This window comes from Lampetra planeri, chromosome 35, assembly GCF_965212315.1.
Source record: "Lampetra planeri chromosome 35, kcLamPlan1.2.h2, whole genome shotgun sequence".
Lineage (NCBI taxonomy): Eukaryota > Metazoa > Chordata > Hyperoartia > Petromyzontiformes > Petromyzontidae > Lampetra > Lampetra planeri.
In genome coordinates, this window is record NC_136141.1 from 2,295,517 (window position 1) to 2,316,661 (window position 21,145).

Below are 21,145 nucleotides of genomic sequence, written 5' to 3' on the forward strand. Positions count from 1 at the left end.
GCAGTAATTCCACAGCAGCTTGATTTCAGGCACTGTCCATACGTGTAAAGTACAGCCAACGCTCGTTTATCCCGAGAGCGAGGATAAAGCGAGTGCACAGGTTAATTGAATGTAAGCAAGTTGGGGTACAAAAAAGGGGGTTGTTTACGTGGAGTGCGTCGTCCTCCTGTGTCGTTTTTTAAAGTGCTCGATTTGAACTTGCCGACGTCCTTGCGGTCACGTGGGCACCGAGTCACCGACCCGCAACGAGTGAGGAGCAGCCACCGGCGCGCGGACAAATCACGCGGCTGAGCACGGGTTAAATCCTCAACCGCGGATAATCCACCACGGATATTTTTGTTTACAACATTGCACCCCATTCACTTCATCGCCCGCCAAGAACCGTCTGCCGCCAGCCACACACTCTCTCGCAGACGGGGTGGTGGAGTCTTTTCACCTGAACAGGGGTCGGCAACCTGTGGCTCCGTAGCCGCACGCGACTCTTTACGGACTTCCGTCGTCACGTAATGCGTCTACTGCACGTACCGAGATGCATTGCGGCTCTCGAATTATTGAGTTTTGTACCGAATTCGAAAAAAATCGCTCTTTGTTTGTTATTTCGGTTGCCGACCCCTGCACCTGAAGACCCATCGCCACGGCGACCCCTTGACCCCGTCGTTATCCGTGTCCTACCGCCCCCCTCCAGGTTGGAAGTTTGGCGTGGTGCACGGCCGCTCGGGCATGTTCCCGGCCGACTACGTGCAGCCGATCGCCCCGCCGGACTTTGCCAACTCGCAGCCGGAGCCGCGCCGCGAGGAGAGCTGGACACCCCCGCCAATGCACGTGGCGCAGTCGGGCGCCGTGGCCGTCGCCGTCGCGTCGGCCCCGGCCGCGGCGGCGCTCAGCCACAGGGCAGACAGCTCCAGCAGTCGCTCGAGGGTAAGAGTCGGGGGGGGCGGCCCTAGCGGGCAGCAGCGTTGACCCTTTCACAGCCGGTCGATCCCCGTCCATTCTTTGAGACTCGGCGATGTCCTCCTCCTGTGCTGATATTTCACGCTGCTGCCCAATGTAGATTTTGAACAGGCTGTTAGGGGAAGTGCGGTTAGCCAGGGCCTTTAAAGCCTGAAGCACGTGCAAACATGCATACGTGATATGTCTGTTGGTGCCATCTAGAGACAACATCTGGAAAATAATGAAAATGAAAGAACAAAAATTGTATTTTACCTGGTAAGGCTCTTTGAACTGTACAGCTCTTTTTCAGAAACGACCTGGCCGCAATATGATAGCTCAACGAAGTTGCTTAGCACGTGGAAATGTATAGCCGCCAAATACTCTAAACGCACGTTGATTCGAAAAATCCATGCGACCACGGGGAGAACATGCAAACTCCAAATATACAGGCGTCATGGTCGGGATCGAACCCACGACCTCCTGTATACCTGACGTGCTTGCGTGCGGGGATGGAATTCCTTTCCAGCTCAGACCCCGCCTGCTTGCCCCTCGCCACATATATAACCTCTTGTTGTAACAGCTCTCTCGCTGTGTTCTTCCTGGTTCAGCAGTTCCACTGCTGGATTATTTTTTCCGCCTGAGGACGACCGTTTGTGTTTCGATCGAAACGTCGTGATATATTATTTTGCACTTTTTTTCTACCTACGTGACTTTACCGAAAGAACCAAAGAGTACACGCGAGGTGGTTAACATCTCATAGCCACCGTGGTGCCCCTTGACATATTGCACACAAGGATCATGGCAGCATTCTCGCCGAATGTTTTTTTTTGCCAATAATATAAATTAAGTTTACAGAGTTTATTGTAAAAAGTGACTGGTCGCAGGGTGATTTACTGTGAAAGAAAAAAAAACGCGTGGCTGTGAAAAGGTTCATTCTTTTAAATGTATTATTGACAAAAATATTAGTCGATGAAGCGTTCATTATTTTAATCAGTGGCGATCATGAAGGGAACTAAAATCAACGCGCATGACGATAACTTTGCTCACCAGAGACCAGAGCACGACTACGAGGAGGCGAGGTTAACCCTTCTCAATGAAGATGCACACTTAAGATAATTGGTGACGTTATTAAATCGATTTACAGAGTTTGCACATTGGCTGAGCTGATAATATTTGGGGGGGGGGAACAACTCCGTGCCCCTCGCACCAAGCTTCGATAACTAAGAAAGTGTTGCACATATTTGACTTCTTGAGTCAACTCAACTTAAGAGTGTCACTAAATGAAATCCACAGACCGAGACCCGCTCGTGAGCCGTGCCAGCCTTCATAGGTGCACGCTAATGCCCCTTGCCCACGCAGTCTGTATGTTTATACGGGGGATCTTTGTCTTTGTGTGCGCCCACAGAGCAGTGCCCCAGATTCCGAGGAGAACCCCTACATGGAAGATCTGGTGGAGACAAACCCTCACATCATGGTGGACTTTGCCAAGAGGCACTTCAGGTGATGCTGCGTTATGTAACGTGTTTCAACCGTCTATCGGTCCCATCGTTGGATGAAGGTCCCTCCCCACGTCATGTCACTCATGGGGATTGTTTGACCATACTTCACCGTGTTTGTATGTATGTATGTTGAAGTTCTTTCGCAGCGTACGTAGCTAACCGTACTAATCGAAGGTGCGGGGAAGGACAATAAACTAAACACAAAAAGTGGTTCTAAAGAAATTTGTTTTTCAAATCGTGCACGGTCAGTGTGGCTTGGTGGGGGGGATGCCCAGGAATGGTTTGGATATCACCTGCTACTGATGTTAGCTGTTGCTGTGAATTGAACTCACGGAGTTGGGTTAAGGGTACGGTGCCAACTAAATTGACTCACGTGCTCGTTAAAACGCTTACTAAGTTGGGTAGAAAGAAGCTGAATGCAATCATTCGAGATTAGATGGCAGCAATAGCACAGAGTGTGAATGACCACGTGTTCCGTCAAGGATGAGGCCTATCGGACGTTATTGTATTAATGCTAAACATATGGACGTTGTGAAGTATGGAATATTTCTGTAATCTCCGTGCTTATTTATTTACGAATCCCATCTCTGTTAGTCATTCTACTCATGCATATTTGTGACCTCTGTGGTGAAGCTACTCTACTCTCTGTGCTATTGACATTGGTTGGATTGTCTTCCCGGTTACATTTGCAATACTATCGTGTCCATCTTCGTCTGTCTATCTCTGTTTCTTTAACCTTCCACTTGATACTAAACTTTAAAGGTGTCTCCGAGTTTTCCCCATCACGCCTAGCAATGTATCCAGAAGATTTCAGTTTCCATCATTCACGGCGTACAATTATAATTCTGAGGGAGAACTATATTTTGGGTGAGACACAATGTAGGCTTGACACAAATTGTAAACATAACAACAATAATAACATACTTGTCACCCCATACGGTTTACCCGTATTCTTGTGCAGGGAAATTGAGTTTTTAGGTCCATACGGCGTACAGCCGTTTCAATACCGGCAATTGTTTTTGTCTATTTGTTTGTGTTTCTCCCTTGTGATGGCACGGGGTGACCAGTAAGGTCTGAATTGTTCTGCAATAAGGTAGGGCACTGCTAAGGGGTTGACAGGTATGTAATAATAATGATTGGATCTGTGCAAGACTTTCCATTGAGCAACCGGTGGACCGGTGGCCACAAACAAACTCGAAACTCCCATCTTTTGAAAGGGCTGACCCCAGCCGCTCACTTGCTGTGGATTTGTTCGGGTGACCTTTTGACCCCCCACAGGAAGCCATTAAACAAGAAGAGCAGAAAGGGCCACGAGTCCCTGTCTCCGGCAGACATGGTGGTGTTCAGCAGGGTGAGGCCACGCACACCATGGACTCGCACCCACCGTAACTTCTCAGACACACAGAGGAGGTCATGGGTGAGTCCAGAACTGTCGAAAGGGAGGGTTGGTGGTGGTGGTGGTGGTGGAAGAGGTCTGGGCCAAAGGGGGCAATTTCTGCAGGAATCTCTGTTTAGCCCCAGGTGAGTGACTCACCAACAGAGTGACTGATGTTAATTCGATGAATGTTGTGGACATGAGATACCCTCACGAATGATGCACGTGTTACCTGCGTCGTTTGCAATCTGTCGAGTGCTGCTCCCGTCATGCCCATAATATGAAGTTGGAAAAATAATGACCACGATGCGGAGTTTAAAATTCATTATAAATAAATTTCCCCATGCGGGATGATTACAGCCGCCGGGCCAGCATCGCTTGTGGAACCGGTAATCTGCATGAAAGGCCAAAACACACCTGACGGTAGCTCTCTGCGTGCGTAAGTCCTCATGGGGGGTTTTTTTTTTAACGGCCTACTTTAGAAAATGAATCTCGAGGGAAATCCCTCCGTGCGTGTTCCGCAGAACCCGATCCAGGATTCACTCATCGACATCAAGGACAGCAACCTCAACAAGCAGGCGGTGGAATCCTTTCAGAGTGAGTGGTTGACCGGTAACGGGACGGAAACGCAGGGCTTGAGTTCCAAAAAATGTGTCCACGTTTATGTTGACGGTGTGTAACGTGCGTCCCAACGTTAAGTAATCGGGCCCGCACATTGCCTCAATAAAAACAAATATATTTTTAAAAACGTAGCCACGCTTTTGTACGCCTCCCTTCATCGAGCAGTGCACTGACAATGGCCTGTACATCGCAACATTTCAAAAGATATGATAACAAAAGGAAACAACGCCGTCACGATGAGAACATGTTGCGTCGTCGCTCCGTTGGTGTCGCACGCCAGCGGTTCATTTTATCGCTGTTGGCGAGATGTGCGCTTAGCTCGCGTTGTGCGTGTGTACTTCTACCCCACGCACAGCCATCATGAGGTTCATGGGAGACTTGCCGTCCAAGGGATCCGACACGGAGTGTGTGTACAGCCTGCTGCGGGTGAGTATGGCGCGATCGCCGTTTCGCTTGGTTAAAAAAATCACCATCGCCGGAACGGTGACGTGCCATTGCGGCGGCACATTTTGCCCACCTGTTGTTGCAGAGGTCTCCGGCTCGAATCCAGCGGCTGACCTTTTCCTCGAGTGTGTCCCCTCGTTTAGGTAATTTTTCTATGTGTCTTGATTTTATAGGTAGGACTACCTTCGCTTAAATTATACAGTAAAGTATTGCGATGACCCCTTTAGTGGGAGCCAGTTTTTACTCAAATTTTTTTTGGAATGGAATGGAAAAATGAATTATTTAATACTGCGGAGCGTAACAAACCGCCATGCTACTACGGGCCGCCTGCCTCGCTCACGATTGTCACCCAATAACCCCCCGGACGTCGTCCGCGAGAGTTGTCCATCGTGTGTGGCGGAGTCGGGGCTACAAATTAGCTAATTTTGAAAATGACACCGCAAAGGATTCATTTGGGATTACACGCAGCAGCAGCAGCAGCAGCTGCAATCATCGCCCCCCTACTGGCAGATGAATGCTCGCTTGCAGGCCAGGTGCTGAGTCACGATGTTGCCGCACAGGGACAGCTGCTACTGTGAGGTTGTGCTCTTTCAAACGTGTTGAGTTTTAACTGTGCAGAGTGTTGAGTGCGAACTTCCTCGTGCACCTGAGTTTTCACTCCTTCATGGAATTGGCCAAAGATCGCAACGGCAGGATTCTCCTGAAAAGTATTCTTCAATCTCGGAGAGGCTGCCCCCCCCTCTCGGGTAAATAAAGCGCGTTTTTACTATTTACTGTTGTTGTGCACGCACAGACTTTGGTTCACGTGGCGCGCGTGCGTTGTGTGCCCTGGCAGTATGGGCATCAGGACGTGTTGAAGGATGAGATCTACTGCCAAGTCATCAAGCAGGTCACCAACAACCAAAGCAACAAGCCGTAAGACGCACGCACGCACGCACGCCTAGATGCGCGCGTGCCCAAACCCTTTGCTTGACACCTCGCACGGGCGAAACGCCGACTCTCTCGGACGTGAGGAAACCGACAGGAGTTGGAGCGTTTCGGGAAAAAAAGTGCCCAAAAAGTAGGGGGCAAATAGATAACGACGCATCGAATCGTCAATTAATACAGTTTGTTATCGAATAATTCTTGTTCGTTTGGATTGACAGAGTGCCCCGTCGTGCATGTTTTGTACGTATGTTGAACTTCTTTCGCACCGTACGGTCGCCGGCCATGCTAACCGGAGTGTCCGAACGCAGTCGTCGTTTGCCGCCGGTGACGACCCCCTTGTGCGTCCGTGCAGGGACAGCGCCCAGAAGGGCTGGCGGCTGCTCTACATCATCACGCCGTACTTCAGGTGCACGGACCTCCTCAAGCCGTACGTGGTTTCCTATCTCCACGGCCTGGCCAGCAAGCCCTCCCCCTTCCAAGGTACGCCGCGAGCCCGCCATGCGTGCGGGGGAGGAAGGGGGGCGAGGAACAGGGAGGCGGGGGGGGGGTCACTCCCTGCTAATGGATCCCCATTGACGGCGCAGCACCTTGCCGGAAGGGGACACCGCAGTGGCGAGATGTTAACTCCCTCGCTTGGTATCCAGGAGGTCGTGGGTTCGATCCGGAACTTGACGCCTGCATGTTTATAGTTTGCATGTCTCTCTCTCCCTCTCCCTGTGATCGTGTGGATTTGTATCCTGGTCCTCTGGTTATTCCTTCCACATTTAGAATCGTAGAATCGACATCACCCGTTTGGAATGTTTAGCTGCTATACATTTCCACGTGATGAGCTTTCATTTGTAGCCAAGTTCGCTTCTGAAAAGGAGCTATACAGCTCAGTGGACCTTAAGCTGGTAAAATAAAAACGACTTTCGTTGTTAATTGACTCGTTACTCTCGTCTCGTCACGGTCGGTCGTGACGAGGTCCCTGGTGGGGGGGGGGGGAGGGGGGGGTGTGTCGGGAAAGCATCACGCACATTGTACTGATTATGTAACTCTTTCAAAAGCTGACCGGGGTAGCTGCCAGGGTAAATACGTTTCATATTTGCACTTAGTCGTCTTTTTTTGCTGATCCCCTAGTGCGGCCCCATGCGCCCGCGTGTGCCCGCGCTGATCCCCTCGAGTGCCCGCGTGTTGCCACACGGGTGCCCACGAGTGTCCGTGGTGATCCCCGTGTGCGCCTTCGTGTGCCCCCCGTGTGCCCGCGCAGGAATGGCCAAGGTGTGCGAGGAGCAGCTCCAGCAGACGCTGGTGTGCGGCGGGCGGCGCAACGTGCCCAGCGAGGTGGAGCTCGTCGCCATGATGGTACGACGACGACGGCGGCGGAGGAGGAGGGAGGATCGCGATTGCGAGAGTCCCCGGCCACTCGGGTCTCACCCGAGTCGTTCCGTTTTCCCGATGATTTTGTTCGGACGCAATTGCCAATTCGGCTCGACTCTTGTCATCTTGATGCAGCGGTGGGGGTATTAGGGTTCATCGTCACAAACCGAGTGGTTGGTGATCGGCGTTTTCTTTTCCAGTCGGGAAGGAACTCCAAGAGGCAGCTCTTCAACCTGCCCGGTGGCATTGACAAGTTCTTCAAAGTGAAGACTTGCACGGTGAGCCCCGCGACACTCCTCACGCGCGCGCGGCCCTTCCCCGTGCCTACGGCCGGACGAAAGGCGACTTACGAGTCGGTGTCCAGGTCACATGGCCAGGGGCCGTGGCTTTAGCCGATGTTGTGCGGACGGATTGCTTCAGTGGTTCACTATCTGGACTCCCGTGGAGACCCATAGACTCACAGAGACCTATTGACTATCAGAGACCCACAAACTCGCATAGAGACCAACAGACATGCATAGAGACCCACAGAGAGACCCATAGACTCACATACAGACTGACAGGATTTCCGAGGGAAACATTAAATCCCACGAATTTTTCAGTGGGATCAGCGATCAGGTCCCTCCTGGAAATATTGGTGTTCGCTCCAGATCCGTCATCGCCATTTACCGGAGGCGCTGAAGCCGAAGCCCACGAGGAGCTGGCGCTGCGTGCGCGGTGCCATCGCGGCGGGGGAATCTGCTAGAGGTCACCGGCTCGCGTCGGCAGGTCGCGTGTGGCGGGGCATGAAGTGTGCGCGCTCCCACCTATTTCAAGACGTCGAGGCCAGCCTTGGTAGAGCAGGCCAAAATACCCAGTTTGGGGGGGATGAGGCGGGCTCTCCGGAGCTCCCTTTCCCGGAGGCCCCTTCTGCCAGCAGTGGCACGCAAGCAAGCATTTGCAGGGCTGCACCTTTACCGTTTAAACTGGCCGAGCACGATTTTTCCTCGGGCAGCGACCACCACCCACCCCTCCGCGGGCCACCGCGGGTGCCTTACCACCACGGCTAGAGGGGGGGGGGGGGGGGGCATGGGGCCAGTGGGCACGGAGGAAGCGGTGCTGGGCCGTGAGCTGCGAGTCGGTGTCGCGGGACGCAGGTGGCCATGGACGTGCTCGGGGAGCTGTGCAAGGAGATGGAGCTCAGCAACCCCCAAGCGGCGCACGAGTACGCCATCATCGCCCTGTGCAACAGCGGTGAGAAGTCCTCACAACGCCCCCCCCCCCCGATTCCCACACCCCCCGCGACTCATCCCATCCGACTTGATGTGGGGGCGGCGACGAACGAATCCTTTCGTCCGTCATTATCCACGCATTTTACTCCTCTTATCCGTAATGGTCGTCGTCGGCCATGATCAATCCACCGCTGGATGAAGGCCTGCCCCCCCCAAGCCTTTGACACCTCTCGCGGTCTCCCGCGATACGGCAGGCCGTCTGGCACGTTCGTCGCGCTGGGGGGCAGCGTCCTGTCGCGGGCGCCCTCCGTCGTTGTCGTCGACCGCCGGAGCCGTCCATTTGCCCCTCTCGAACGACGCGCGCCGCCCCAGCAAACCTTTAGGCTCCTTAACGGTCGTCGGTGTCGGTTGTCTCGTCCGACTTCAACCACTCCGCTCGTGGCCCGCGGGCAGGTTCCTTCAAGAAGCCGCTGGTCAAGCGCGAGTACGTGATGGACGTGGTGGGCGAGGTGGAGAAGATGGACCCGGCCTTCACCTTCTGGATCAAGCGCGTGGTCTGGGGCCGGCCGCTGGTTCTGTCCAACAGCCTCTACATCACGATGCACTTCAACCAGGTGAGGCGGGAGACCCGGCCATGCACCACACGCTCACAGGCCTGGACGCTCGTCCGTGGGCGGAGCTATGGGGAAGGTTGGGGGGGCGGCTATGGGGAAGGTTGGGGGCGGGGTTATGAGGAAGGGTGGGGGGGGGCTATGGGGAAGGGTGGGGGGCTATGAAGGGTTGGGGGGGGCAGTGAAGAAGGGTGGGGCGCTCACCCTGTTTCAGCCCTTGCCAACCGCCCTGCTCCGCGTCATTGTGCCACCGTCTGCCTCCAGGTGCGCCGCGACTTCACGATGGGCCACCTGCTGGCGCTGCCGTCGGGCCGGCCCACGGAGCAGCATCTGAGCATGGTGGCGCGCATGGCCGCGCTGCAACACCGCGCCAAGGAGGACCGGCAGCCCCCGAGCCCGTGAGTGCCCCCCCCTCCGCCACCTGCACGGTCAACACGGGCACTCGGAGCGGGGGCTCGTCCGAGTCGGCACGATCGCTTGTCGCTGACGGCTGCGTGTTGTGCTCCTGCAGGAAGGACGTGGAGTCCTACATCCCAGCCATCTGGTTCCGGATGCAGTCTCCGTCCAACTGGCAGAGCCTCATCTCGCAGCAGCTCAATGACGTGCATGGCATGAGCGCCCTTCAGGCCCGGACCACCTTCCTCGGTGAGTGGAGATCCCTCCAGATGGCACTAGACCAGAGGGTGAGCAACTAACAGATCACACTAGACTGGGTGGGTGAGTGGGTCTCCTCCACATTTCACGATACCATCTAGGTGAACGAGTATTCAATGGATTGCACTCAGCCTCTTGGTTACGCTGCATTGGTGGGAAGTTATTCTCCAGATTTCACTCGATTGGGTGGGTGCGCAACTTCCCGATTACGTTCGACGAGAGGGTATCTTCCGATTTCGCGAGGCAGGGCGAGTAAGCCTCCTCCAGACAAGACTGGTCACGTTGTGTGGCCTTTTGTCCCACGATTTAAATGGGCCAGTGTTCAGGTGGCGTCACGAATGTGACGCCACCTGAACATACAGGCTCCATCCAGGCAATCTTGAAAAGGTATCAAGCCGGTACGATTTCTGAATCCAAGGAGAAGTGTCGGTATGTTCCTATGCCAACAATCAGTTAAGCAATTGAACCTTATGGCGGTACCCCAGGGTTCCATAGTACCCCGGCTCTCACATAATGTCCGTGATGCAGTCATTTGTAGTCTGTTGATGGTCGGTGATGCGCCAATCGACTCATCTCGATGAGCTGTACAGGATGCACCACGTGGCGCGTACGAGCATTCAGGGTTTCGGCGCAATCGTCCTCGCTGCGTTTCGATAGCGTGCAGTAGCACAGATTTCGGATTGATTTCATTGCCTCGGCCATTTTGTATTATTTGGTACCCCAGGGTACTGCCATAAGGATCAATTCCTAAAAAGCAATTAAGTTATCCCACCCCCACTCTAATAGTTTGCAGGTTTTAAACCATAATGTGCCCCCAAAGCCAGTATTGTGGATGCCGTGTGTGCAGTTTGACCAAAAGCGGCACCGCCAATTGCGTGCCTTCTCTTTGACTCGGCCCTCCAATGACACCGAGTGCTTGTCCCCCCCCCCTCCGTCTCTCTCCTTCTGCTCCTTCCCCTGCTCGCCGTCCGCCCGCAGAAAAGATGAGCACCCTGCCCCTGTTCGGCTCCAACTTCTTCAACGTGAAGGGCAGCGGAATCCCCCCGTGCCTGGGGGCCGTGAACCTCAAGGGGCTGCAATTCGTCAAAATCGAGAACGCGGTGCGTGCCCTCCTGGGTCACGACGCGCGACCTCGTCCGCCGTGGCGCCAGCCTAGCGTGGCCGTGTGGCCTCGTGTGTTTCGCGGGAGCGGGCAAGAGTGCGGTGCAACATCTGCTGCGGGATGTTGTCACATTTACTCAATCCCCTCCACATCTTCCAGCTGCGTTTTCGTGTCCGCTTGATGCTTTGTTGTCAGTACATTTACCCACGCCAACCTAAACCCCACACCCCCCTCCCCCCCTAAACTGCCCGTCACCTGCTGCACGATTCGATGAATCTGCTTCCATGAAGCCTCTAGATTTCATTCACAATTTGATTATAGATCTTATTTTCTTTCTTTACATTGCTGCGAATAGCTATGTCTCGCGCGCCTCTGCAATGGGTCAGGTGAACGCGTTGTTACATGGAGCATATACGACTCCCAAGTAACAATTGTCATACGAATACGATTCAGTACGTATATCGCAAACACAACAATATCAGTCAACGATTCATTACATCGTTGTGCCCCCTACCTTTAGCTGCTGCTACATATTTGTCAGTTTGGCCCAAGCGCTGCCATGAGTTTGTGCAGAACCGCGGTAGACGATTGTCTCCTCCTTTGCTTCGCCAGGAGCCCTTCAACATCATGCACCTGCGAGACGTGACCTCCGTCAAGGCCCTGCCGCCGACCAAGTCCATGAGTCCGCAGCTCGAGATCATATCGGGGAACCAGAGCTCCCGCAAGACGACCGTCTTGGATGTCCAGCATGTAAGGGCCAACGACAGCCATTCGTAACCGACCACGATGGGAACGCGCGTGCGGGCGGGCGGTTCATGAGTAGTGGCTACGGGCGCACAAAGGCGCACGTCAGCGGCAAGGCACGACTCCCGTCACACGCGTGGCGTCACGTGGCCGCCGCGTTGCACGAGCCTTCGAGTTGGCGTTCAAGACAAGGCTGAGAGCATTGTACATGCAACGTGGTGGTCTCGTGACACGCACTCGCGAATCTACGGCACCGAAACCCAGGGGGTCTCGGAGCTCAGGGTATGGCCACAGCCGCCCCTGGCGAGGCTGTCAATCTTCAGAGCCTCTCCCTGCTATGCACGTGACTTGTCCATATTCGTTCATGGAATTACGATGCCAGGTTTGATCGTTTGTCCAATCCGCAAAGTGACTGCAAAAGCGTTCACGAGGGGGCCCGGGTGGCAATAGCACAGAGCTTGCACCCACAGTGGTATGTTCCTGGGTGCAATTGCGAGCAGCCGTCTGCGATTATATTGGATTCACAAATTTAGCGAGTTGTTCTCAGTGCAATCACCACGTGTCTGCAAAAAATATATAATCGTGTAAAAAGTGTTAAATAATAGTTTTGAGAATTAAAAGAAGTTTGGTGCAGAGTGTGTAGGCAATTGCTCCCCTAGTGTGGGTAAAAATAGGTCAAAGGAATTTCAGGAGTGGTTCTGTGATATCACCTTCCTCGGACACCCCTTACCTGGGAGGAAGAGATTTTGCCGTTTGCCACTGAAGTGGTGGTGGTGTCACCACTGGCTGGCCTGTACAGTGTCATTATAACACTCGGCAATCGAGGAAAGTCTCACCGTGTCAAGACACTTTGTCAGGAGGGTCCTGCCAAGTTTCCGCGCGCGTGGGTGATGTTGCTTGTGTGTAACGCCCAAGTGAGTACCTTGCAGGAATATTTTTCAGCATTGGGATGTTTGGTCAATACCACCTCCATTGTTTCTTTTTAGCTATGGGAGGAACACTGAGAACGCAGCGTCAACCCCATGCGGAACAGGGGAAGAGAACTTACAAACTCCACGGAGAAAGGCACCCGAGGAATCAGGGATCGAACCCAGGCCCCTTCTTATTGCGTTGTTGTTCTTTCTCCACCTCTGCTGACGTGCCCGCTCTCGGTTCCGTGTGCCCGCAGGCGATGGAGATGTGCCACAACCTGAGCATGCACATTGAAACCATGATGGGGCCACGGAGCTGAGACGGCGCCTGACCTCGGCGCCGGAGCTTCCTCGGAGCGGCGACAGGCCCGCGACAGTGCTAGGAGCAGCTGTGGTGGCCACATGTGACGCACCACGAGACGGTCCACGTGAGAGCCCAGGATATCCCACGACAGCCTCTGCCAGGACATTTGAGAGCCCGTTAAATATCGATAGCCCACACGCAACAGTACGTGGACAATCCATGAGAGCCCATGTGACAGCCTATGGCACCTCATGACGGTCCATGACATACGAGTTATTAGATGTGACAACCCATGTAACAGTCCCAAGACATCTCATAATAGCCCACCACATATCAATGTGTTATACCACGTGACGGCCCAGAACATTGTGCGACAGCCAATATGACATCTCGCTTGATAGCCCCGCCGAATGGCTCAGTATTTCTCTGGTACCAGCTCGTGGATCGCCTTTTTGCTAACACTCCTGCGCAGGCCCGAAGGGTCAGACCACATGTACCTTGTACTGTGGGGGCGGCTAGCAGGAGGGATACTGTGGGGGAAAACACTTACTCCGTTTTTTGTTCCAACAGCTGCTTTCGTTCCAACAACCCGAGTTCCCACTGGTACGACCTGCATTGCATTCCCTGATAGCGCACCGGCCTGCTCTCAACCCATGAAAATGTTAGAATGTTGTGAACTTCCATTCCAGACGACTCCGCGAAAACTAATTCAAGCCCAAACCGAATTCATAACCAGGGTCACAATGAATGCAATGGGCTGTTAGCCCCAGAGTCCACTGTTTTAAACGCACTGGGCACCGCTGTAGTGAGTGATATGTACATAATGCTGTAGTGATTATATTAGATAAACTTTGGAGATACAAAAAAAAAGTTTCGTGTGGAATTTCGGTTGGGTGATGCCAACGACTAACCAGGTGATGCACCTGCTCAGGGCCACCGCCACCGTTCCTTTGGTCCGAAGCTTCAGCAGCTGCTGCCTGTGATCACTGCAGATTACACATTGGCATCTTCTGCAGCCAAAAGAAATGGGATGTTAATTTTTGTAAAACTTTTCGAAATGTTGTAAATCGACTCCGTTGTACTTCCGAGCATTGACGAGATTCACGCATGAAGCGCCGACACTTATTTGGAGAATGTGCCAATTAAAATACTCTGCGTCAGCTATGTGACCTCGTTAAGTGTGGGGAGGGGGGGGGCATACACGCACTCAGGGGGACCCCAGACCACAGCCAATGTTAAACTCTAGACATGTTATTTGTTAAACAGCATGAGTAACGGTGCAATGTACTCGTCCATTGTGCGTTCCCAGCTGCACTTACTCCCCCCCCCCCCCACTTATGCATAAGAGGGAAGGCTAACGCCCGTTGCTTAAAATTTCCTCGTTTTGGTACCGACATTTCTTTCACTATTTCAAGAATGTAGACCCTGGGGGAACTCGGCCCCCTCGAGAACCTGCTCCTGGCCGGCGCTACGGCTGGTGCGCGTAGAATCGATGTTAATTCAACTTGATTTGAAGCTTTCGTGACTGCAGGAATTACTCTTTGGTTCTTTCGGTAAAGTCACTTAGAAAGAAAATAAATTAAACACAAGTAACCGATGTTGCAATCGAAACATCGTACTCCATTATTTAATGTATTTTCTTCCTACGTGACTTTACCCAAAGAACCAAAGAGTCGATGTTAATTGTGCATGGCAGTCTAAGATTGTCAATGTAATCGCGGGTATATTTTGTAGTGAAAGCACAATTGTAGAACGATTAAGCAGACGATCCAACGGGGAATCTGTATATGCCCAAGATATTTGATCCGAATCTACTTCAGTCGCATACCCCGCTCTTAACCGCTGCCTTTCGTTAACTCTGCGATGTACGTAAATGTTCTTGACGATACAGCAATCGTGCTGTGACGGTTCCACCTGAAGACGGAAGCATGTGTTGCCTCCGAAACGTCGTGATTTATTTTATTTTTATTTTACTAATTTTAATTTACCTACGTGACTTTACCGAAAAAAACCCTAAGAATATGAGGCTGCCGCTGCCCGCGATCAGGACTCGCAAACAGCCCTTGGCAAAAGGAAAGGAAATCTGAATGCAGATTTTAAACTGTGACAGCCGCAGTCGCAAACAATCGCTGAGCGCAGACGTCAACTCTACCGCCTCCTCCCTTCTAAGGTGAAAATTAAGTCGATTCAAAAGTGTTAAGGTTTCCAGATTGTCTTTTTCTCTCTCCGCATTAATCGGATTACAATTTCGTCACGTGTAGCTTTACTTGGAAATAAAATTGTTTTCACCGTGTGCGGACTCCGGAATGCATTGGCTCAAGATCACGTAAAGGATTCCAGAAATGCTTCTCATGTCTCCGAGCGCTACACTGCGGCGGGGGAGTTTTTTTAAACCCTACAAAAATGCCACAAATATACATTGTGTCCATCCCATTGATTTTCCCAAACAACTTTTTTACTGAAATAAATGGCAGTTCAAATCAAGTGGCGAATTGCAAAACCCAGTGCCATTCTAGGCACGTGGGGGGGAGCAGTAATAATTAAAAAGAAAGGATAATTCTCAACCGCCTTTCACCCGGAGATCACAAAGTCGCTGTACAACACACGCAGGCTCACAGCAAATGCAGCGCAACCCCAAAACACAAGGATTCAAGAGATATTTTTAAAAAATCCCTTAATACAAGCGCGTCTTAAGGCGCGATGTGAATAGTTGACATCCGTGTCAATCCACCGCTGGATGACCTCTCCCCACCTCCCCCCCCCACGCCGAGTTGGTTGTGGGGAGGGGGGGCTCATCCAGCACTCACGCGTTTCCATCCGCATTGTAAACGACGCCATGCGCACACAAGAACAACAGTCGACAAAGACGCCGCCGCCGTAGTGAATAAACCCTGTATTCGTAAAATGCGTCTGCATATAATAAAGTCTTTCGAAACACACTTTTTTGACGAGGTTGCCAAGAGGAATACAATAATGACACGACTTACCAAGGACTCTTATTAAATACATTTGGTTCAACTCTGTTTCCAGCACAGCAGTTAACCGGTCAATTTGGCCAAAAGGCACACGGAACTGCGTTACCATCAGTTTTCTTTAAGTTAACCTTATTCCAGATTAAAACGTTAATTTATCCGATTAAAAAAAAAATCTCCATCCGTTTTTAATCTTAAAAAATATTTAAGCGGCAATCTTTAGCAGCAAAGTACATTCCATTTGGCACTTGCAATTTTTATTTTTTTTCATAGCTGTGCAGCAAACAGTGCTTTTCGTGACGTGTAGATAAAATGTCAAAGGAGTTTAAAAAAAATACACTACGCGAGGCATGGGCTGGGGTCCACGGTGACCTATGGGGGAACTTTGTGACACCGTGAACAGCCGCAGCAGCGTACGGCAAGCAGCACTGGCCTCCTGTCACAGACCAGTCCATAATAACAATTGCAATATACCCATCCACCAAAGCGTCACAGAGTCCCAATAGCCCTTTTTTTGTTTGTTTGGAACAGTTTCCGTTTTAAGGTGTGCACGTTGAACTTCTTTCGCGCCGTACGTAGCCAACCGTGCTAATCGAAGGTGCCGGGAGGACAACAAACTGAACACAAAAAACAGTTCTAAAAAAGTGGGTTTTCAATCTAGATGTAACAGGTGTGTTGTACCAATATGGGAGAAGTGAAACATGCGAGTGTGGAGAAAACCTACAAAGCATACGACGGCGGGTAGTACTCAACAAAGGTCCGAGCAGACAGGTTCGTGAACCCGCACGCTGTACTGCCCTCACATTTTCATTTCACAGCCAAAGCGGGTTTTAATAGTGTAGTAGCTATAGCGATCGTGTCTACGACGGTTCAACAACCCAATGTCAAAGTGTCTCCTCATTCCAACAGTTGTCATCTGGGCTGAGCGGCGGACATTCCATATTCCCATGGTGGGAGCCAGTGGGCAACCCACATGGGGCGTACCTATTTTATCAACCGTATCAATGATGGTGATTGACAGGTTTAACAGGAACCTACCGTCGGGGATTTGAACTGGCAACCTAGTTGACAGTCAAACATTCTAAACCCCAGCGCGAACCTGCCCTGATAGCATGTCAAATGCAACACGTGGCATGACTGAAACAAATGTTGAGTGGCAGTCCGTACCAATACCAATGGGAATATGTAACGGCCTCTTGCATTGCCATTGTCCGAGCGTGATATAGTCCTGAAACAGCGGTGAAGATTTCACGTGCCTGGGGCAAGCCACAAGCGGAACGATCCACCTCCGAACCCGTCAAGAGAAACAATGAGTTATTAACTTGTGACGCGCACAGTATTTGCTCACTCGAACAGGGAGGAACGACGCAGAGGTGCGAGGAACCATCGACAAGCCACACGAAGAGCCGTCACGTCAACAATTGCTAAAGACGTTGAACACGTGCGTACAAGTGCTGCGGTCCTAAATATATTTCGGTGTTATTGGCCAATTAACGAGTGCTTACATGTTGCGATTAAAGATCACGATTTGATTCAAGAGTCGCTTCTATGTCCACGTCGTAGTGAATGCGGTGGCCACTAGTGGCTGCAGCGTTGACAAGAACCCACTGCGGGTATCATAAAAACCTAAAAAAATAAAGTTTCTTATACGCGCGATTCTTACACACACCGCGAGTGGATGCATACTTCCGCCGCTTGCACACGCTTAGGCACAATATTTAGCAACGCTAAGATGCGGTTGCGTTTAGGCAGTCGACAGCGTGTGCATGCACAGCCCCTGTTGCCTATTCCACTGCTGGAAGACCTCCCCCCATGCCATGCAAGTCGTGGGGGTTGTTTGACCATACTTCACCATGCTGGTCAGTGCGGGTCGGTGAATGCGGGAAGTGCAGTCACACCTGAGCACAGTACGGTACAGCAATGGCATTTTTTGTTGCGCAAATTATCCGTACACTTCTATGCAATAGAGGTGACCGACGACTTCCTCACCACCAAGAGGTTTAGCTTCACGGGGTGGTACCGATTTCATCTACCCTGGGATTCTGATGATTGATTGATGCTGATAACAATCGTCATGATGACTGACAATAAAGATGACCGACGCTGCCGGTGATGCTCGTGATGTTGGCGATACGATCGGCGGCAATGCTAACAAATGTGACGATGCAAATATCCCTTTTCAAACGAAAATAAAAATCTAAGAAAACAAAAACTAATTCTCACAATGTCCCAAGTTGCAAGCCACCTCTTCCGATCGGAGGTCGTGAATGAGCATAAAAAGCATTTAAAGTCTCGTGATGTGGCTGCAGTGTCAATCGTATACTTCTCAGTATGTCAATGCAATGTCCTGATTGTAACTGCAAGTCTTTTTCTCATTACTTAAGCTGCAGGTCATCGTGGTGGACAAAGTAAGCATCTACAATAGAAGAACCGTTTGTTTTTTTGAATGTCTTGCCGAGGCTAGATTCTCAAGCTCCTGTACTGACAACCCACCATGGGTGCGGGCCTTACCACTTTTATCCAATCTTCAGTTAAAAAATAAATTTGCTCGTTATACGAAATGAGGTTGTTACAAATGAGGTTGTTATGTGTGCCCAAGGATTGGTAAGCATGTCCCACATGACGCAGAGAGCGCCGATTCAAAATTTAGATATCGATCCCCGTTTGTGTGTGCGTGTTGGCCTCGTATACAGGGAGTGCTAATAAAATTTGCCGCGATGCACGGCTGCGACTCGATTCAAGAACAGGTGATTATTTTTACGTTTTGGTGAATGTGGCTGCAAGAGTTGGGTGAACCCATCACATACAGCATATACGATTCTATGCGATGCAATACACGTATCGTCGTGAAGTGTCGATATCAATGGAATATCCGACACGTGGTGATGTCCGTACAAATTCAGTTCGCGATCCTTGCGCATGCGTGTACGTGCACTTTCCTGCGTTCCTGACGAAGATTGGCAAACGCTGAAAGCCACACCGCGGCCGGGGCGCACAGGAGCTGCAGATCAGGAGGCCCCCGTTTCACGCCCGTCTAAGACGCTGCGCCAAGCAACCATCACGTGACGACATCAGCTATCTACAGACTACATCGGCGACGTCCAGTTGAACTCTTCGGCGCCATGACGCAGCTTGCGCGGTTGGAGCCGTGTTTGGCGGCCACTTCGCCCGAGGCGCGGTGCGACGTCTCGTGACCAGCATGTGACGTAATTAGGAAGTCCACACCTGTGAAGAGAGACAACATAGGCGACACGCCAATTAATAATTAGTCTGCTTCTCGTCCATGGCCGCGCATACAAAGGGCCCGCGAGGATCACGGACAGCAGCGGGAATTCCGAAATACACTGGGCGAAGGGCAGTCTCCACCCGAGACGACCACCGTCGCTGCGAAACGGTAGAAATGTTACTCACTCCAGAGACGCGATGGGCTGAATCGACGACCGTCAAGTGCGGCCACCGTTTTTATAAACGGGGTCTTCATTTAACGCAACTTTGTGGCAACGAGCGAATAAACGAATGCTCAATTGAACGATGAAGCGAGTAAACTGAAGGATGAGCGAATGAACGACAATGGGATGGCCGCCCTTCCGTGCCGCACCCCCCCCGCCCCCCCTCTAATGCCCTGCACCCGCCCCCCCAACCCTCTACTGGCCTCTACCTTCACGGTGCTGTCGACGGCGCCGGAGAAGAGGCGTCCACGGGACACGGCGAGTGCCGTCACGCTGCCCTGGTGGCGCACCAGCGTCTGCGTGCAGATCATGTTGTCCATGCTCCACACCTGCACATGCACACGAAGACAAAGGTCGCCCCCACGTTTAGCCTCAACAGACTGATGGGGTCAGTGCCGTTAGCGAGCACTAATAAAGGCCGGCACAGCACCACACGAGGGGGTGGGGGTGGTCAGCGGCACGCCCGGCCGCCTTTGTCTCTCCAGTGGTGATGTTTACACATCGCACCGAGTACTCTTTCAAGGCCGAGTCAATATAGGGGAGGCCCAGCAACGGCTCAGATATCCGTCACCGTTGTGCGCACACACACACACACACCACGTGGAGTGGAGAAACGAGATGCATGCACAAATGGACTCGCAATAAACTGCGAGACCCAGTATACCAATGACACCCAGCCTCACAGTGACACCCAGTCTAACAGTGACAGAGGGACCCCCAACTCCTTTTGACGAGCCGAGCACTCAGGCCCCTGTGGCCCGCTGGGCCCCGGTGCAGTCGCCAACGCCTGCCCGCTCGATCGCTACGCCACTGCTCTCGCGTCCTCCACAGCTGTGGCCGTGCGCTGGCACCGAAGGTATAAGAGGTAACCGCTGCCACCACCGCCGCCAACGCCGTTGACGCCGCTGCCTCCGCCGCCGCCACCCACCCTGAGCGAGCGGTCGTAGGAGGCGCTGAACACTTTGGTCTGGTCGGGCGTAGAGATGACGGCCAGGTCGTACACGGTGCCCACGTGGCCCGTCAGGGTGCGGATGCACTCCTTCCGCTCCAGGTCCCACACCTGCATCGCGGCATGAGCACACAAAGACAAAGGTCCCACACCGCGCGTAAGCCTACGTAGGCCTGCGGGGGCAGGTGCTGTTGGCGAGCACCTGTTCAGGCTGGCAGGGCGCACCGAGGGGGGCTTTGTTAGCCGTCGTCGTACCCAGCCTCAGTTGTCTCCCCCCAAAAGTGGGTGGGGGTCGTTGAGCGTGTTGGTGGGTGAGCCAGCCAACTTAGTGGCTGAGCAGGTGGACGTCTGAGCCAACGAACGTTTGGGTCGGCACGTGAGTGGACTGGTCGGCAAGTGGGTGAGTGGGTGAGTGGGTGAGTGGGTGGGCGAGCTGTTCAAGTAGGTGGGCAAGTAGGTAGCTATGACAACAGGTCTGCGGGTGAGCGGGCAAGCAGATCTGTGCGCAAATAGGAAATCGGGTGGGTGGGTGAGTGGGCGCATGGACAGACAGCTGAGGCTGAAACCGTTTCGGTCACTAAGGAAGTGAGGGCAGGTTTGTGAGCGGCTCGGTGGGCGAGCGGGTAGGTAGGCGGGCGAGCCTCGGGGGTGGACGCACGTGGATGACGTTCTCGTAGGTGCCGCACACGATGTGGTGCGAGGTGACGGCGATGGAGTAGACGCTGCCGCCCGAGGTTTCGAGCACGTGCGCGCACTCCAGCGTGCGGATGTCCCAGATCTTTGAAGAAACGCAACGAGCGAGCAGTCACATCACGACGCACTCAACTCAGTGATTGTTACGCGACGCGCTGGGACCGATGCCAACTCGCCTGGAACACCGCAGGCACGAACCTCACGCCCACCATATCCACGACTTGGCCCCCTCGACCATAACAAGGTCAAAATAGTTTGCTCAATTCTTTTTTTTATTTTACTTAAGATACATGCATATAACTGCACGTTTGAGATTTGAATATACTAGAATTGTAGGTGTATGTAATCATTACATGCCTGAAAATTATAATAATAAATGCAAATCTCGTT

General features: G+C 52.4%; 2 protein-coding genes across 4 annotated transcripts in view; one reads left to right on the top strand and one right to left on the bottom strand.

Moving 5' to 3' along the window:
- The window catches only part of LOC144730165 (unconventional myosin-XV-like), a 105,347-nt gene extending 90,362 nt beyond the window's left edge, over positions 1-14,985 (top strand). The window contains exons 52-67 of the mRNA XM_078610765.1: positions 686-918; positions 2,336-2,430; positions 3,708-3,780; positions 4,329-4,401; positions 4,781-4,851; positions 5,705-5,784; positions 6,149-6,276; positions 7,046-7,140; positions 7,356-7,433; positions 8,292-8,388; positions 8,820-8,980; positions 9,242-9,375; positions 9,489-9,622; positions 10,610-10,731; positions 11,346-11,483; positions 12,646-14,985. Coding sequence (XP_078466891.1) covers positions 686-918; positions 2,336-2,430; positions 3,708-3,780; positions 4,329-4,401; positions 4,781-4,851; positions 5,705-5,784; positions 6,149-6,276; positions 7,046-7,140; positions 7,356-7,433; positions 8,292-8,388; positions 8,820-8,980; positions 9,242-9,375; positions 9,489-9,622; positions 10,610-10,731; positions 11,346-11,483; positions 12,646-12,708 — 1,775 coding nt within the window. The 3' untranslated portion in view covers positions 12,709-14,985. The remainder of the gene's footprint in view (positions 1-685; positions 919-2,335; positions 2,431-3,707; positions 3,781-4,328; positions 4,402-4,780; positions 4,852-5,704; positions 5,785-6,148; positions 6,277-7,045; positions 7,141-7,355; positions 7,434-8,291; positions 8,389-8,819; positions 8,981-9,241; positions 9,376-9,488; positions 9,623-10,609; positions 10,732-11,345; positions 11,484-12,645) is intronic.
- A 583-nt stretch (positions 14,986-15,568) lies between these two features.
- LOC144730249 (E3 ubiquitin-protein ligase TRAF7-like) overlaps positions 15,569-21,145 on the bottom strand; it is a 44,306-nt gene continuing 38,729 nt past the window's right edge. For all 3 annotated transcript variants that reach the window (XM_078610898.1, XM_078610895.1, XM_078610896.1), the window contains 4 exons: positions 20,721-20,840; positions 20,042-20,173; positions 19,323-19,442; positions 15,569-18,889 (listed from right to left, as the gene is read on the bottom strand). In XM_078610898.1, coding sequence (XP_078467024.1) covers positions 18,875-18,889; positions 19,323-19,442; positions 20,042-20,173; positions 20,721-20,840 — 387 coding nt within the window. In that variant the 3' untranslated portion in view covers positions 15,569-18,874. The remainder of the gene's footprint in view (positions 18,890-19,322; positions 19,443-20,041; positions 20,174-20,720; positions 20,841-21,145) is intronic.